Source organism: Acyrthosiphon pisum, chromosome A1, assembly GCF_005508785.2.
Source record: "Acyrthosiphon pisum isolate AL4f chromosome A1, pea_aphid_22Mar2018_4r6ur, whole genome shotgun sequence".
Taxonomy (NCBI): domain Eukaryota; kingdom Metazoa; phylum Arthropoda; class Insecta; order Hemiptera; family Aphididae; genus Acyrthosiphon; species Acyrthosiphon pisum.
Genome location: NC_042494.1, coordinates 124,722,330 through 124,737,342, shown reverse-complemented (window position 1 = coordinate 124,737,342; position 15,013 = coordinate 124,722,330). Strand labels below are relative to the sequence as shown.

The window sequence follows — 15,013 nt, the reverse complement described above, 5'->3', positions numbered from 1 at the left end:
GATAAAAATCCTTCAGCAAACATGGACAATGTATGCACAACTATTATTAATGGCTGCCGGTCGATCTAAAACACATTTACACAACACGTACAGTGATATAGCATAAAACAAGAGCTCCAAATTGGTTAGAAGCAAGTTTATATTATTTTTTTTATCTTAATTTCATATTAAGAGGACGTTACGCGGACATTTGTTGTCTTACAAGTGTGTAACATGGCAAATATTGTTTAATGTGCAATCATTCTATCTTAAACCGTGAATAAAACCAACACAATTTTATTTACAAATGATACTGTTGAGCTTTTTTGGAGACATCATCATTACAAATTCATATTGTTATATTCAGTTTTTGAGAGTTGTGAGAATTTTTAATTAACGCTATATTATACACATAACTTGCCAAAAAATTTAATCATCATCAAAAACCAACATACAAACACAGATAATGGTCTTACCATCAAGTTTCACAATAAATCAATTCACTCTAGTTTATAAATTAACGGAGTAAAACATGAACTACTGAGCATAAATTTTCTGTTACGCACTTGAAAGATGGAGACAACACATGCGGGAGTGGCGTCCTCTTTAGCCAACATGTGTGCGGGAGAGATAGAAAATATAGGGATATTATATGCCTATGCTTAGTTATAATCTCTTTGAAAAACCTACAGATTTATATAGATTATCGTAATGTAGCCTCACATTATATTTTGTATCATTATTCCTCATCCATTCTATTATATGGCTATAAGCAGATCATACAAATTGTGTGTAGTTAGCTGTCAATATTAGATTGAATATTGTATCATATTTTCTTGTGGGTTTTCTACAATGTTTTAAATTTAAGCAAGTACGGAATATGTTAAATATTCCAATTTAAAATATTGTTAAAAAGAAAGAAAAAACTATATGTAAATATAAATAATTCACTCTATCATTTAAGTTAACTTCACAAAATTGGAAGTGCAAAAGTCAAATTCACTATGTTTTATGATGTAAAATAATATTATTTCTAACACTTTTTTAAAACTATTAGTCTGATGGATAGTTTTGTATAAAATAAAATGGTGTTAACTCTGGTATAAGGATTTATATTTTATAATATATTGTATAAGAGTAAATGTTATAAAAATATTGACCCTATATTACATTTTTAATGCTACATTAACACATTGACTGCCATGCGACCACCGTCAGTCACACAATATGTATCATTGGTACGCCCAGTATATTTTTCAGTTTCATTTCAAATTTGTACATACTATTGTATTTGAAAAAAAATTTTAAAATTGTTCATTTTATCAAAAAAATTTAACTATTCCCCCAACGCCACAGTGCTTTTTTAAGTTTACTATTGTAGTGCCATGGAAAAGTTAATAATATAAAACCATATTAAGTTACGGTCGCTGGCAGTCATGAGATGTGGTAGTAATGATCAACTATGGTCTATGAGAGCCAGTGGTCGCTAAAGTATAAAATTTTATAATTAAAATGACCGCTGGCAACCATATGGCACTATGGCAGTCAACGTCAACTTAATTATTTAACCTTTCATTTTTAAATCACTATGATTAAGGAGCATCAATAAGACGTCATAGTAATTATTGTGTGATGCAAACAACTTTAACAAAAAAAAATACCAATTTTCACATAACTGAGTACAATAAAAATTATGGTACAACTTAAACCGCAAACAAAAATCTTACCTTCATCAAAGGAGATAACAATTCCACGTAGATTTTGAAGAATACATCGCCGGAAAGAAGCATTCACATTAATATTTGTACGTGTTGGCACAGTACATTGCTAATGCATTCATAAATAAAAAATTGTTTTTAATTGCATCTTAAAATTAATTTAATAATAATTATAGATTAATATGCATTTTACTTACAAAAATATTTATATATGGCACGATTTCCAAAAATATGCGATTTGCTGCATCCTCGATGTTTTGAGGGCTTGGCGGTTGATTAAGCATAACTCTATACAATATGAAATTTACTAATTCTTCAGAATGTGTAGAAACAGGATTAGTTCTAAGAGTTGAAGTTTGCGACATTAAATTCACACTGAACATGTCACGTAGGGTCCAGTTACGAGAAAATATTAAGAAAAAGTCTACCAATAAAGATTGACCCTCTAAACTTCTAAAGTATGGTATTTCTCCAATAGGGGTTGTCAGCAATCCATTTGGTAAACGTTGAGTTGATTGAGAGGTAGATGTACTCATTGTATGATCATAACCCTATTTAAAATAAAATGAAAAGCCAACATTAATAAACTCATACACCAACATTTTAGTTAAAAACAAAAAATCATTATATCAAAAGCAAAATAAAAACATTTCATAAGCATTATTATGTTATAAGTAGGGCTCAGAAGTTGTTGCATTTCCATGTTTTAGATAATATATTTATTAACGTTTTATAAATAACTATAAGAACAATAAATAAGAATAATTTTTTAAGATGTGGTGCTGGAGAATACTCTAGAGATTTGGCGATAAATGAACAATGTATCGGAAAAAAAATATTAGAGGGAAGATCTCTATAGGAAAATATATTGAATACAATAAATTAATGGATAGGCCATCAACCGAGACGGATGATTGCTTGGAATAGATATATAATACTCTATTCCAAATAAGAGCGCACCAGGAGGCTGACAAAAACCGTTCAAATTCACGCATGCATATCATACTATAGACTGTTTCTGTCGCTGTAGCACGACACGGAGACCAGTCAAAGAATGATTCGACAACAATGCAGATTTTGTACGTTGTTCCACTGATCATTTGTGTGCGCCAAGGCGATGTGGGCTCTTAATTGAAATATTAGTAAAAACAAATGGTAATGGATGTAGGATGTTACAAGATATGTTAAGGATGTACAAAATATTAAAAGGAAGGCAAGTAACAGAGAAGAGTGGAGAATTGCTGCTAACCAACTCAGAAATGAAAACAGAAAAAATAAATAAATTGAGTCATTAGAATAAAATGCTCTAAAACATATAAATCTAAATACAATCTCAAATTATCCTATATTATTTGGTTGCTAATAAAATGTATATAACATAACCATTGATTATAAACACTATAGATTGCTTACTAGCCTATATTTGCGCGACGCGAAAAATTTACAAAATATGGATGTGGCCGTTATGGAGCGCTGTCGTCGCTTATATGAAACCAATGGGCAACGACACCACTCCATATGGGTCAGTGAGAAATCTATAGTATTTATTATCAATAATATAAGTAATTTTATTCTTTGGAGAAAGTCACATTATAAATGTCTACTTACTGGTACTGAACTACTTGCAGGTGGTAAATTTAAGTCTCTGGTTCTATCAAAATCTACTTCTCTTTCCAATGTATCAAAAACACTTTCCATTCCAACTCCTGAAATAAGTCAGACTTGTAAATAATAAATATAATAATAAAATAATATTTAATTAATTAGTTAAAATTCAAATTGATAATTTTTTATTTAAACACATTACTTTAGTATTAAATTATCATAAAACTATTAAACGCATAGATTGATTATACTTTTATGATATTGGATAAATTTTAAATATAGAAAAATATGTATATTATACTACTATATATATATATATATATATATATATTCAATCTAAAAATATGATATATTTTTATTAATCTAGACTAAAAAAAAGTACAATGAAAGTAAAATAAAAATACATAAGAAAAATTACTTATTTGTCCAGCTAATGCATCAGTTAAACTAGTACCCTGTCCAGTAGCCTGAGCAATATTGTTTGCAGATGTTGTAGCTGTGTTGTTACGCTGTCTTCCCCAAGTCAAAATTGGATGTATACCAGACATCATTCCATCAGATTCTTGCACATAACGAGTTCTTGATCGACCTGGACGTCGACTAGTAAAAGATCTTACTTCATTAGGAGAAGTTGGAGAAGAAGTATCTGTAGTTGAATTTCCACTAGTGGCAGAAGATGTAGATCTGTCAGTTCCTTGAGCAGAACGCCTAGCTAATACCATTGGTCTTAAATTTGATTCAAAATGGTGTGAACTGCATGGTAAAAATGGATCCATACGTGGGGTAGAATCCCAGCGTCCACGAGCTAAGCCTATAACAAAATATATTATATTATGTACATCAGTGGCCTATTTGCAGGGGGGGGGTCAAGGGGATCAATCCCCCCTAGGCTGTATATAATATGCAATATTTTCTGTCTTAACTTAAGGCCTTTAGCTTTAAAAGTGGGACTACTGGATAAAATCATATCCCTTTCCCCCATGACAAAACCTAAGCACGCCACTGATGTATATACAGAGCTTAAAGTGGGAAAAAATTCTAGGGGGAATAATGTCTCTGTGTAGTTTTAAGTGCTCCATATATAATTGTAAGTAAAATGTTTAACGTAAATTTAATGAATAAACTGTGTTTGTGTGAGCATACTCATTCCACTTTTAACCCTGAATAGTTGAAGGGGACGCTTTTTACCGCTGTCATAAAAAGGGAGACTGAGTCCCCCTGCTACTACTTTAACTCCTGTGTAAATATTTATAAGATAACAGATATTTATTATTATTATTATTTATTATTCAATTAGGTAATAAAGATATCAATTATTAGTTTTTTTTTAAGTTCTTAATCAATATTAAAATAAACAAACAATCAGTTTACATTATCAGTTTGAAATCTTTCATAGGAGGTTCAAAAAAAAATGTTGGTAATAATTAATACATGTTAGGTTATGTCTTACATGTTTAGAACTAAATTATCCTAATTAATATAACTTTTAATTAAATGTACTACCTTGTGATGGAGGATTTGTTGTCGATGATGAATCAGTTGTCCTAGGGGTTACACGTGGAGTTCGAGTAGAAGTAGTAGGTATACTATTCCAATCCAGTTCAGACATGAAAGGACGTCGCACTCCACTAGAAATTACATCAATCATCTGATCCATCCAGTCAATAGGCATTCCCGAATCAGCAATAGTAGCGGATAGTTGCAGTGGTTCTAAAAAAATATATTATTATTATTTTGATTTTTAAAATACCATATTCTATACGAACGAGAAACAGCGGCAGATACGCCTGTTGTCGCAGGAGCAGTTGGGTTAATAAATGCAGCTTCTACAGAATCTATGCGAATGGACCCTGGTGCAAGATCAAACATAAGTTCTACTCCTTGAGGAGTCTCAGGCGGGAACTCTGTAGATGTATTATTACTTTCAGTATTTGGATCGACTGACGTGTTTGTGTTTGTATTTGTTTCGGTAGCTGAAGTGGACACCACATTAGGAGTTACATTTCCTCCTCCATCTGGATTCATAACAATAGGTATAATACTTGGCTTATCATCAAAAAGAATTAAAAAGAAATGTAACTTACAATCAAGTCTAAAAGCTCGTACACTTGGTATAGATTGACTTGTGGTGGTTGTTTGGGTAGAAGTAGGTTGTTGAGTAGATGGAGGTGCAGCTGTAGAAGTAGTTGTAACTGAATGAGCAGCGTGCAAAATAGTACCTTGTAGCAAACAAGGACGAGATTGGAAAGAACGTGGTGGTGGTCTGTTCAATGCAACTCTTAAATCACTTATTGCGTGATAAACATGTGATATAAAATGCATAACTTCAGACACACCATTGAAAACAGTTTGTGCTCTAAGTGATCCATGTTCACCCTATAATTTAAGCAAGATTCATATTTATAAAAATATAATAATATAAGAGAAAATTTATCAGCTTTAGTGTCATAATAAATAAAATACATAATGTATAATACTTCAAAAACTTTAATTATCATACTTCTATAGTATCAAATTGTGGATCATCACCAATAAACTGGCAATACATAGCATAAAATGGCCGAAGTCTTTCATTTAATTTATTCAATTCTTCAATTAGTTCTCTTAAACGTCGTCTGTCATTTAAAGCAACTGTAGATCTACTTTCTGAAGTTTGACGATCATTCCTTATTATTTGTAATCAAAAATTAATATTAATTTCTTTAACTATATAACAAATAAACACATTATTATTGGTCAAACCTTGAATTTTGTTCAGATGATGTAGAAGATGGTAATGTTCCAGTAGCCTGTTCAGCTGAAGATTGGTTAGTTGATCCTCCAACTGGAACATTTAAAACTTCACTTTCAGCAGCTAAAAAAGAGTATTATTAAGATAACATAACTATCTAACTCTGTACAAACGTGTGAACTATTAAGTACATATTTTACTAATTCAAACAATACAACAAAAAAGCCCATGTATTTCAACCTAAATTAAACTATTCTCAATAATAATTAACCAGTTCACTGTGAATTTATTATTATCACAAAAAAAATAGCAATAAAATTACTCACAAAAATATATTATGAATAAATTCTAAAAACCAAATGCATTAACTTATTTGATGAAAAAAAATACATGAAATATGTTGATTGTATTTAAATGCTTAAAAACTGAGTAATTGTAAATTGTAACCAAAATAAATTTAAAAATTCTATGAAGGGCTTACATGTTTCAGTTACATTTTGATGAATTGGAAATAGATTATTTGCTTGCATGTGATTATGAACTTGACGCATTAATCCCGGAGGCATTCTCATGTGATGCGTAGCATCAATAGTAACAACAACAGTATTTGGGAATGTTTCATCGACTTCATAGCTCCTATTAAAATAATATATCATTATAGTCAATAAATAAAAATATAAGATTGTATTCATATTTTAAAATAAATGATTTTTAATCATACACATTCACTGAATCTGGGTCTGTTTGTGATTGTGGTGCAGATGATTCTGGCAGGGATGATTGTGGTGCAGATGATTCTGGCAGGGATGATTGTGGTGCAGATGATTCTGGCAGGGATGATTCTGGTGCTCCTACGCCTTCTGGTGGTACACTTGGGGTTGTAGCTTCTGCCTGTTGTGACCCTTCTGGCAATTGTTCTGCATTAGAAGCAGAAGATTGTTGTCGATTGGCTCGAATCAGTGTTGGATTTTCGAGTCTATTTAATATTTCATTGCCTCTGCGTATCATATCCAAAGCCAATGATACTCTATTACCAGTCCCATGATTTCTAGTACTTATAAGACGTGGCAATTCTAAAATAAATTATACAAATAACTTATAAGATAAGTACATAATTAATGTTTAATCGAACACCAGTTTATACAATAAAACATGTAATATAATAGAATAATATTTGACTAAAAAAAAATATATGAAAAATCATCTATAAATAATTTATTATAAATGGATATAAATAATTTTTAATGTAGGTAGAACAAAATATTGCAAATTACTAATTTTGGTAGTTGGTTATTGACGAAGTACTAATTTAATACAATTTTCAATTTTGTAATATTATTAATAATTATTAAATATTAAATATTATTGATGTACACTACAAAATAAAAATTTCAAAAATATACGCAAAAAATGTTTGCATTAATGAAACGTATTGAGGGATTAAATGTATCTTTGTAGTTTATTGACTTAATATGTTCGACAAATGAGTTTTCTCTAGTATAATTATAAAAGTTACGTCTTCTTCAGTATAACTTTATTTAATAAAAAGGGTTAGGCAAGGTTATTATTTTAAGATAAGATGGCATTGTATCCTATGCTTCGTGGCTGCTACTTAGCTGCGCCCAAAACTCGCCCCATCTAATACATTCCTACCACTGTACATGAACACTAGCCGTCATTGCCGTGAGTGGGGTAATTTACAACAGCAAGTAGGCAATAGAGTAAGAGAAATGTATGCACAAAACTGCGGAGTTTGTCTATTTAGATGTGAGAAGGAGTTGCATTTTCTCACCAACTGGAATATAGTATTATTATTTTATTTTAAGATAACGTTGAATCCATTTCTATGCAGTATCAGAATCTGTCTAACAACCTTACAACAACATAGCAAAGTCTGGTTAATTAGAACCAATTTTATGTTGCTATCTTTAATTTTAGTCTCTATTATTATCTAACTTAAAGTTAAGAACTTTATCTGTTTATATTTTGGATATTTCAATTTTTACCAATTTAAGAATAAGGGCCTAAAATATCCTAAAACTATCAAAAAAATCAACGTCATACATATTTTAAATTTTTTAAGATTCTTAGATTCTTAGATTTAAAATTAAGACAAAAAAAAAATTTTAAAATGGAACTGATTTTCTTTTTAATCTTACCTGCTAATAAATTGTGAGCATTGCATTGCCTAAGCCTTACAGAATGTTTTGAGGATATTTTAAATTTTCAAATAGTACACTAAAAACTTGTAAAATATGTACATAAATAACATGAGATACAAAAATTTCTAATACAGCAAAAATGCAAAATAAAACTTTCATTTGTTAAGTATTTGTTACCAAAATGAATTGAATTATGTACTTTGTATGCATTATTCTAGAGCATTCTAGTATTCATAATAATGTTAGATCATAAATGACGAAATATTTTTAAGGAAAAATTAATATAGATACAAGTATTTCAACAGCATATAAATATGTACATTACCTCCAGCATGCATCAACTCTGAAGGAATACCAATGGCACCGAATAAAACAGTAGGATCGTGTGTATGCCATCCTCTAAATCCAGGTCCTGAATTTTGTCCTGAACGACTAGTAGTATTAGTTGTTGTAGATGATGATGATCCAGATGTAGTTGTTGACAAACGAGGAACTTTCTGCACAAGATGCATAACTTTTCCATCAATACCTATTGGAAAAATATTTTGTTATAATATTCATATTAAAAAATGAATACATTCGTGCAAGTATCATTATTAGGGCTAGGATTTTGTAGCATTTGCATTTTCTTTTATAGTACAACAAGACATAGCTAATCAAAAACAAAATTTGATTCATTCATCACAGAGTTCAAATATGCAATTTTGATTTTGCTTTTTTTGCATTTTCTTAAGATATTCGTAAATAAATTATTTTTTGTCAGTTTAATAGCTTTTTAATTAGTTTTTGTTAATTACAAGCATATTTAACATTTTTAGAACATGTACGTACATATTTATCTAAATTATTATTTATTAATTAATTTTAATTGTATTATTATATATACTTATTTCGTGATTTCATAGTGAAATATTATCGCCTTATCGGAAAATATTTTTGAAAATAGATTCTTAGATTTTGACAAAGTGATTATCGAGTGGGGAGTAGTGGTTACGTAATACGTTGACATTTATCGACATTTAATAAAAGTATAAAACAGTTTTTAATTTATTTTTTTCAATTTTTATAAATTGTGCTTAGTTGTTCTAAGAATTACTTAGTGTGAGCATATAAAAATGTGTTTAATAAATTATGTTTTGATATTAAAAATATTTTTCAGCTAAACTTAAAAATGTTCAAGTCTTTTTAGTTGCATTTTCTTGGTTAAAGCTTTTTTTGTATCATTATTGGCAATTTTTTAATTCCTTTGTTGTAGGTTTTTAGTGCTTTATTTTCCTAGCCCTAATCATTATACAACTTTGATAAGTGACTTAATTCTGAAGTGATAAAATAATAGTCTGAAATGTTTATTTTACAAGCAAATATTATCTGATTTCCCTGAATAATCTAATCTTAAATTGCATTCAATGATTCATAGGTACCAATTATATCTATCTTTCAACACCAATTAAATGACAAAACAGAAAATAGAAACATACTCTAAAATATTATCTAAATATTGTTTGATATTTGGAATAGGGGAAAATATGTTATTATGTGTAAGTAGGGATGGCAATGATATATCGATATATCGAAAATATCGATACATGAAGTCGATATATCGAGAAATTTAATATCGATACAACCTTACCGATATATCGTCTCGATATTATCGAGTCTTGTGATATTTTAATTTTTAATACGATATACCAATAGATATTATAATATCCTATATAGTAACAGTTACAAACTTACAAATTAAAAATTATGAATTATGAAAATGACTGGAAATGACTGGCATAGTGGTATAGCTATTAGCTATGTTTACTGTTTATACATTCTACTTGATTCCATTGAAAGTAGATATAGGTATATTGTATATGTACGGCCTGGCGGTTCTGCGGGAAATCTACCATTAAACTATTATTAGAATACTGATTGGGCTATCATACTAAAACATTATCATTTCTTCGTAGTCCGTAGACCGTTGAACGCCGTACGATAATTTTTTTTGTTCTGATTTAACTGTTTAATGTTTTTGGCTGTACTTTACAATTCAAGTGTTATTTGCATTATTTTGCAATTTGTGTCATTTTTTATTTGCGTGACTAAGAGCTAAAAAGGTTAGCCAAAAGTTCAATACAGGAAGCAAGCTCAACTGATTGTTCAAGTGTTGACGAAGAACAGCAATCTGATAATTTTGATTTATGGGAACACCACAAAACGTTAGTACATAGGAAATATAAAAGAAAACAAACGAGAACAGAGTCATCAGAAACTACCAATGTAAATGCCTATCTATCACAGCCTTTAATTTCTTTAAAAGAAGATCCGGTTCAATGCTGGGAAGATATGAAAACTGTATATCCAGATTTATATGTACTTGCTCGGAAATATTTGTCCATTATGGGTTCGTCTGTTCCTTCGGAAAGATTATTTTCAAAGGCTAGTTTAACGCTTTCAAAATCAAGGAATAGACTGTTAGGAAAGAGATTGAGTAAATTACTTTTTTTAAACTCCATAGATGATGATCTTTGGTTCAAAACTTAATAAATGTCAAATTTTTTTATATTTTTTGTAGTTTATTTTAAATGATATTTTTATTATAATTTATAAATATAAAATATCTTGTGATTTTGTTAAATATAGGTATATGCTTTGATTAATCAATTTATTTTTAAGTATAAATAAATTATAATCATCTATGTGCAAGTCTATAAACCTTTTACCTTTTTTTAGTTTTTAGTATAAGAAAAAATTTTTCCGATATATATTGATGTATCGATAGTTTAGTGGTCGATATATCGTGGTATCGATATTGGGTATACGATGTATCGAAATTACGATATATCGATTGTCAACAATTTTTTGCCATCCCTATGTGTAAGTAATATTAATTTAAGGTAGATTAGTTATATTAACAGGAAGTCATCAAAATAACAATTGTTCTGCTGCTAAAACAATGTATTATAAATGGAACGCAAAAAAGATAAATTACTTAAGATACTTCCAAAGTTAAATTCTTGTAAACGACTGTGAATTCAGTTTTAATACAAATTCAGCTCAGTTAAAATGGTTTAGTTAATTCATATGACAATACAAGATTTATTTAAACTATTACAACTGAATGAAAAAGGCAAGGATTAATTGAGGTAAATCAATTTGACGAATGTGCATGTAAACTAGTTTAGTGGAAGCATATTAAATAAATATAGTTTTAGTCAAGTATTGTTAAGTATTGTACAGCTTAACTTTCATTGATTCAATATGTATCAAACTAATCCAAACTAATAGACGCATATAACCGTGGTTCTTAAGTAAAGTTACCTACTATTGTTCATTTAATTTACGGTTTCAATGTGTGCAAAAATAAAAAATGTTAAGAACACTTTCATTTTGTTACACATTACATAAATTAACAAATAATAATTCTATTCATTCAATTCTTTATCACACATATTTTATGAAATTATGAAAAACAAACAATTGAAGATTGGGCCAGCCTTATAATGAATTTATAAAGAGTGTTTGACTTTAGTAAAAATAAGTTTAAATTCTGCAATGCATTTTTTTTCCAGGTTTTATATCCAATATGTTTCTTAATTTACTTAACTAGTAAGTAATTTAAACGGATACAATACCAAAAAATAAATCAAGGCTTTGGCTACCAGCATGGTTTAATCTATTCCATACTTTCATTTCAAAAAAGTGGTGCGTACGTAAGTATATAAGTTAACTCTTAAGTATCAAAAAATGAAAAAAAATTGGTCGACCGAAACCGTGGTTTGAAATTGATACATTCTGTACTAAAATACACAGGCTTTTCGCATTAATAATAATTATTATTATTAAAACTAAATAAAACCAATAGATAAAACCACTAAATAAAACCATTATTAAAAAAAAAAAAATCTGAAAATCCCTGTTTGAGAACAGGACCTTTGGGTTGGACCTCTTATTTACTAATTTACTTATTATGATTGGTTATCGCGATAACTGAAATGTACCTACTTAGGTATACTCTTAATAGGACACTATAATTAGAACTGGTAATCAAGTTTAGATTACTATATATGGATATATTAATAGCATGGATTTAAAAAATTTTAAATGGTATTAAGAGGACGTTGTTTATATGCGTTGTATCCGTTTTACAAATGTACAATATAGCAAAAACTATTTTGCACAAGACAACTATGCTCCTATGTAACTTCAATATTGTATTTATGTTAACTAAATAATATAAACATTACGACACAGATAAAGTTCTTCCTTATGTGGCCATGTGTTGTAGAATTTTGGTAATTCTACTGTTAATACAGAGAAAGCATAGTTGTCCCACACAAAACAGTTTTGGCTAGTTTTTCATTTGTGAGTCGGAGACAACGCATGCGGGTGTAGTGTCCTTTTAAGATACTTTTTTAACATTTTCTAAAAAACAAAATGCTATCAAAAAATGCAAAAATGAATTTGAGAGAATAAAGTCATTAAACGATGGAACTTTCTAACTTTACCGGACACCCCCTTTTTTATGCAATTTTTTTTTTTAGACTTATGTAGTCAACTATACTGAGAATATCACTGATGGTGAAGTCAGAATTTGGCAGTCGGACTTAGTTTCGCAGTTATAGCTTAATGAAGTTCGCTAATTTACGATTTTTGCGCATTCGCGCGTTACTAGTTTATTGCACTTATTACGAATATAAATTTTTTTTTTTTCGAAACCTATGTACTTCAACGAGTTAAGAACGACGGTGCAATCAAAGTTAGATAGCCAGACTTCGTTTTGAAGTTATATGCTAAGGCAGTTTCGAATTCTAAGTTTTTACGCATACGCTCAACGCTCTATAGAAGCTCGAGGTCCTGTGGACCTCGAGCTGGATGGAGGCTCAGCCCTAATAGGTGCAGTGAACTAATGGCGCGCGAACGTGCAAAAATCGTAAAATAGCAAACTTCATTAAGCTATAAGTCCGACCGCCAAATTCTGACTTCACAATCGTTCTCAGTATAGTTAACTACATAAGTCTAAAAAAAAAAATTGCAAAAAAAAGGGTGTCCGGTAAAGTAACAAAATACCTAAACGATAAATGGAAATTTTATTTAAAAAAAAAATATATATCAAACAAAAACGTAAAATTTCATAACGTTTTTAAAACCGAAAAATAGTATTTCATACAGTAAATATACATATTACAATTTTAATATTTAAATATTGATACAGTTCATATGAAGCCTATTAAATTTAAAAACCAATTTAATAACACAACTTATTATACCTATAATATTCACACAGGATAACAAAATCTATGAACAAAAGTAGATAAATATCTTACCAATATCAGCAAGTTTAGTTTCATTGCTCAAGACACGACCACAAAATATCAATCGTTGTTGGACAACTGCAACGTTCACTTGTGCCGCAATGTACTCTTTGAGTTCCAGTATAGTAAACTAGTAATAACAATAAATATGTACAATAGAATATCTAACAAGCAACAAAAACAAAAATTTATGGGATAACAATATAGTGACTTACAGTGTCCGGAACTCGAAATTTGTGATTCTGTGAATCCAACGTCTTTATTGTCAGATCAATCATTTTAGCGTTCGCGTTCGCGGTCGTACTGCTTCCGGTGGACCTGAAATGCGGAAAAAAAGTTTTGACAAAAACGCTGACGAATCGACGATATCACAAATTAATGAAATAAACCCATAGAGCACAGACTACAGTCAGTAATTTATTATAAGGCGCACGGCGTAATCACCTAGATAGTAATAATATGCTGCGACGGTGTTTAATCAATACGATGATAATGTGCCTGCACAATGAAATAGGCTAGCGAACAGAGCTCGCGATTATTTTGTATCGGTTGTACGACGGTCGATGGTTCTGCGTTATTACCGTTGTTTGATCATCGTTCTGCGGACATTTAGCGACATTTACGGTTTGGAGACGCCGAACATTCGAGAAACGAATTCATACGGACTCAGCAGAAACGAATCGAAAAAAGGCGAAACGGAACAGACTGTGGTAGTGACGGAGTGAGAGTGTGGGCCAATGGGCCATAGAGTGTGGGTTGTGTGGCACTGTGGTGATCTAGTAAGTGGGGGAGAGAAAATAAAAAAGAGAATACGCAATGACGAAATATCCGTGATAATCCATGGAGTAACAACGAACGGCGCCATCGAAGGGAAACACTGTTGCCAACGATTGAGGAAATGGACTTTGACTTGATGAGACGCCGTGCTATTGGTACATAATATATATAACACACATATGAAATATATAAATCCGTTTTCTATATAATTACTTAATTTGAAGCCAATATTATATACTTTTGTATTATATTAGAATATTATAACATTATGTAGATTATTGATTACTGTGAGTCATACTGTGTGACTGAGAGACCGACTCACTGTGAGATCCAGTTTTATTGTATCAATAAGATGTTATTGACCGTTTATAGCACAGATAAGTAGAATTAATATTACTTTTTATTATTATATTGTATAAACACAAACTTCTATACTTCTGAAATCTGTGAGTATAAATCACGGACTACTACACTGGACTGGAAACGTCAAGGGAGGCGGGTGACGGGGGGCCGGGCCGTCAATCATCATTGATAATTGATATTAAACCATAGACATATTAATAAAATAATCTTTTATTTATGTCTATCCCAGCACCGGGGGATGATTTGGTTTTTTTCCCAGTTAAATGTGGCCCCTTGAAATGGAAAACTACCTAAACATTTTTTATTTGAAAAATTATGTACTGTGGTAGATTCTAAGAGGGACACGTGCCCCTGTAAATGTTCTATCGAAATATTTTT

At 30.2% G+C, this 15,013-nt stretch overlaps 1 protein-coding gene across 4 annotated transcripts in view; it reads right to left on the bottom strand.

The window, feature by feature from the left end:
• Window positions 1-14,255, bottom strand: part of LOC100164327 (large proline-rich protein bag6-B) — a 14,638-nt gene extending 383 nt beyond the window's left edge. Inside the window, exons 1-17 of one of the 4 annotated variants that reach the window (XR_003839170.1) lie at window positions 13,940-14,254; window positions 13,711-13,813; window positions 13,508-13,625; window positions 8,521-8,724; window positions 6,876-7,106; window positions 6,755-6,845; window positions 6,515-6,669; window positions 6,045-6,156; window positions 5,803-5,968; window positions 5,387-5,678; window positions 5,069-5,317; window positions 4,806-5,012; window positions 3,721-4,113; window positions 3,306-3,403; window positions 1,895-2,248; window positions 1,707-1,806; window positions 11-65 (exon numbers count right to left, since the gene is read on the bottom strand). Coding sequence is in view for 1 of the 4 variants with exons in the window: in XM_029488237.1 (XP_029344097.1) it covers window positions 13-65; window positions 1,707-1,806; window positions 1,895-2,248; window positions 3,306-3,403; window positions 3,721-4,113; window positions 4,806-5,012; window positions 5,069-5,317; window positions 5,387-5,678; window positions 5,803-5,968; window positions 6,045-6,156; window positions 6,515-6,669; window positions 6,755-7,106; window positions 8,521-8,724; window positions 13,508-13,625; window positions 13,711-13,773 (2,916 nt within the window). In the remaining 3 variants the exon portion in view is untranslated. Of the gene's footprint in view, window positions 1-7; window positions 66-1,706; window positions 1,807-1,894; window positions 2,249-3,305; window positions 3,404-3,720; window positions 4,114-4,805; window positions 5,013-5,068; window positions 5,318-5,386; window positions 5,679-5,802; window positions 5,969-6,044; window positions 6,157-6,514; window positions 6,670-6,754; window positions 7,107-8,520; window positions 8,725-13,507; window positions 13,626-13,710; window positions 13,814-13,939 lie in introns of all 4 variants that reach the window. The other 3 variants (XR_003839171.1, XR_003839169.1, XM_029488237.1) reach the window with 3 other exon arrangements.
• Window positions 14,256-15,013: the final 758 nt, after the last annotated feature.